Raw genomic sequence first — 2,859 nt, forward strand, 5'->3', positions numbered from 1 at the left:
TGCATATTCTCCTCGAGTATAACCATTATTGCTGCAAACTAAATACACAGAGAGAGGATATAGAGACATGAGACAAACAACACTTACGAAACAGAACACGCTCCTCCGACAATAACAGACAAACCAAGTACCCTATGGTCCCCAACATTCTTCCACACACTCTTTGAAAGTTTCTCTCTCACACCCCCTTCTTCTCCTTATATAACCCCCTTTCCCTTCCCTCATTTTTCATCACCAAAATCTCACAAACAACAAAGCCAAAAAACACAAGTTTTTCACCTACCCTTTTGCTTAATTTGTTCAATTCTTCCACTACTACAATGTTCAATCAAGAGAAACTGATGCATTACCAAGTAGAACCATCATGGAGCTACTACATGAGAGTAAGAACAATGGAAGAAGATCAAATGGAGAGAATAATGAGCATAGCAACACAAAGTGCTGTTGTGATATTCAGCATAAGTAGTTGCTGTATGTGTCATGCAATGAAGAGTTTGTTCTGTGGAATGGGAGTGAATGCAATGGTTCATGAAGTTGATGAAGATCCTAAAGGGAAAGAAATGAAAAGAGTATTGATGAGGTTACTTGGAAATTCAACATCACTTCCGGTTGTTTTCATTGGTGGCAAATTAGTTGGTTCTATGGATAGAGTTTTGGCTTTTCATATTAATGGTTCTCTTGTTCCTCTTCTCAAAGATGCTGGTGCTTTATGGCTTTAATTAATTACTGATTATTGATCATAATCACTGACTTGCAGTAAATGTAGCAAATCACAGTCATTAAGACAGATAATTGTAGTCAAATATGAGCATCCAGCTAGATTCAGTAGAAAAAATTGTCTGATAACTGTGACTTGTAACTCTTGACTAAATGAATTTTAAGTAGAAGAATGTAGCTGTTAGTTGAAATTAGTTTGGCATAAAATTAGTTTATTTGAGTTATGAGAATCATTGACCATTTGTGGCTACTTGTTTCTTTCTGCATACACTCATTGCAATTATCATTACTCTCTACCATTATACCCACATATCAATGTGCACCAGCATTATTAGCATCTCAGAAAAAGCTACAAGTTAGTGATATAAGCTTGTTATCAAACATGTTTCATTTTTCTCAAGCAAGCTTATAAGCTAGTACAATAAGCTATAAGTTAGCTTATTAGTGTTTTCAAACATAGCCTAATGTTTACCCAACATTTTCGGATGCATTAGTAACATGACCCTAAATCAGAACTGGATGCATCAGACTGCGATCAAATTTACAGAATGTTGTTGTTTTGTGTTGTGTTGTGCATTGCATAATTTATTAATTTTAGTCCATCTAGGTGAGGGATCAAACCAGTCACAATAAAACAACACCACTTTATTGTCATTATATGAAAGCTCATAAATGTGTTTGATCACGCCATAGAAATCATCTTCACCTCCATCTGTAACTCCTTTTACATAAACACCACTATTAATAGTCTTTTTGCCTTCCGTCCAAGAGTGGGTATGAAATTTATATCCATTCACGAAGTAGGTGTGAAATTCATTGGCACATTGTAAAGGACCCTGAGATAATTGCCGTAAACGGATGACTTCATCAGTTGGCTCGGCATTATACACTCTTTGTTTAAACCAAGCTGGAAAATATTAATGTATCGAACCAACTGTCGATCCTTCACCAAACTCCGCATAAAAAGCAATAAATTCCCTAAAAAGCAATAAATTCAATACGAAGTTGTTAACCGCGTTAAAACTTATTGTTATATGGACTAGTAAAAATGGGTAGGAATAGATTTACTTACTCAAGGTATGGTTTAACTTCCGCACAATTAATCAAAACATGAACATGAGCAGACCGCATCTCTTTCTGATCGACCATCCAATATTGAAGCACCTTGCCCGCGTGTCGACCATGAAGATTGAATACGGATAAGGTTGACGGATCCCGAAAATCGTTAACCTCAACTTCATTTCTTGTATTTGATGGAGTAAGTAGACGATCAACGAAATAATGGCCGATAAAGTATGTGGTTTCCTTGGCGGTGTAAATAGCAACAATTGATCCTTCCACTTTGGCCAGATTTTTAACTGCTCGTTTTGAGTCACCCATGAATCTTTCAAAAGGGTACATCCACCTATATTGAACAGGTCCGCCAAGTATAGCTTCATATGCCAGATGCATAGGAAGATGTTCCATAGAGTCAAAGAAACCTGGTGGAAAAATTTGCTCCAACTGACAGATAATGATTGACATATTCTTCTCCATTTTCTCAAGTTCATCAACTCTCAAGGTTGAAGCGCACAAATTTTTAAAAAATTGACTAATCTCAATAAGTGGATCTAGCACATGTTTGGGCAATGAACTAAATGCAATTGGGATAAAGTTCTCCATGAAAATGTGAGAGTCATGACTTTTCATCCCATGCAACCTTCCCGTGTTGACATCGGCACACCTGCCTATGTTAGAAGAATATCCATCGGGCATTCTCAAATCCTTCAACCATTGACACACTAATTTCGCTTCTTGGGCAGATAGGCTGTAGTTGGCTTTCGGTTTCAACAACTTCCCATTCGGTTGAGGTTTCAACTCCAAATCCTTTCTTTTGCAATATATTTGTAAGTCTTTTCTAGCCTTCTCATTGTCTTTTGTTTTGCCTTTGACATCCATCACTGTGTTAAATATGTTGTCAAAGACATTCTTCTCAATGTGCATTACATCAAGATTATGTCTGAGCAAGTTATCTTTCCAATATGGGAGGTCCCAAAATATACTCCTTTTAGTCCAGTGGTGGTCTACTCCGTATCTTGGTATTGGGACAGCTCGACCATAATCAGTGACTTTTGGATAATCACAAACTCTTGTCCACACTTC

The 2,859-nt window shown here is 37.0% G+C and overlaps 1 protein-coding gene across 1 annotated transcript; it reads left to right on the forward strand.

The window, feature by feature from the left end:
• The first annotated feature begins 222 nt into the window (after positions 1-222).
• On the forward strand, positions 223-967 carry LOC11440320 (putative glutaredoxin-C14). Its single transcript, XM_003621715.3, has one exon. It carries the CDS (start codon positions 321-323, stop codon positions 717-719), a length of 399 nt encoding a protein of 132 aa, XP_003621763.1. The 5' UTR covers positions 223-320; the 3' UTR covers positions 720-967.
• The last annotated feature ends 1,892 nt before the right edge of the window (positions 968-2,859 follow it).

This window comes from Medicago truncatula, chromosome 7 (genome assembly GCF_003473485.1).
Source record: "Medicago truncatula cultivar Jemalong A17 chromosome 7, MtrunA17r5.0-ANR, whole genome shotgun sequence".
Taxonomy (NCBI): domain Eukaryota; kingdom Viridiplantae; phylum Streptophyta; class Magnoliopsida; order Fabales; family Fabaceae; genus Medicago; species Medicago truncatula.

Coding starts and splice junctions, on each gene's coding strand:
- LOC11440320 (XM_003621715.3), top strand. CDS start 321: ATGTTCAATCAAGAGAAACTGATGCATTACCAAGTAGAACCATCATGG.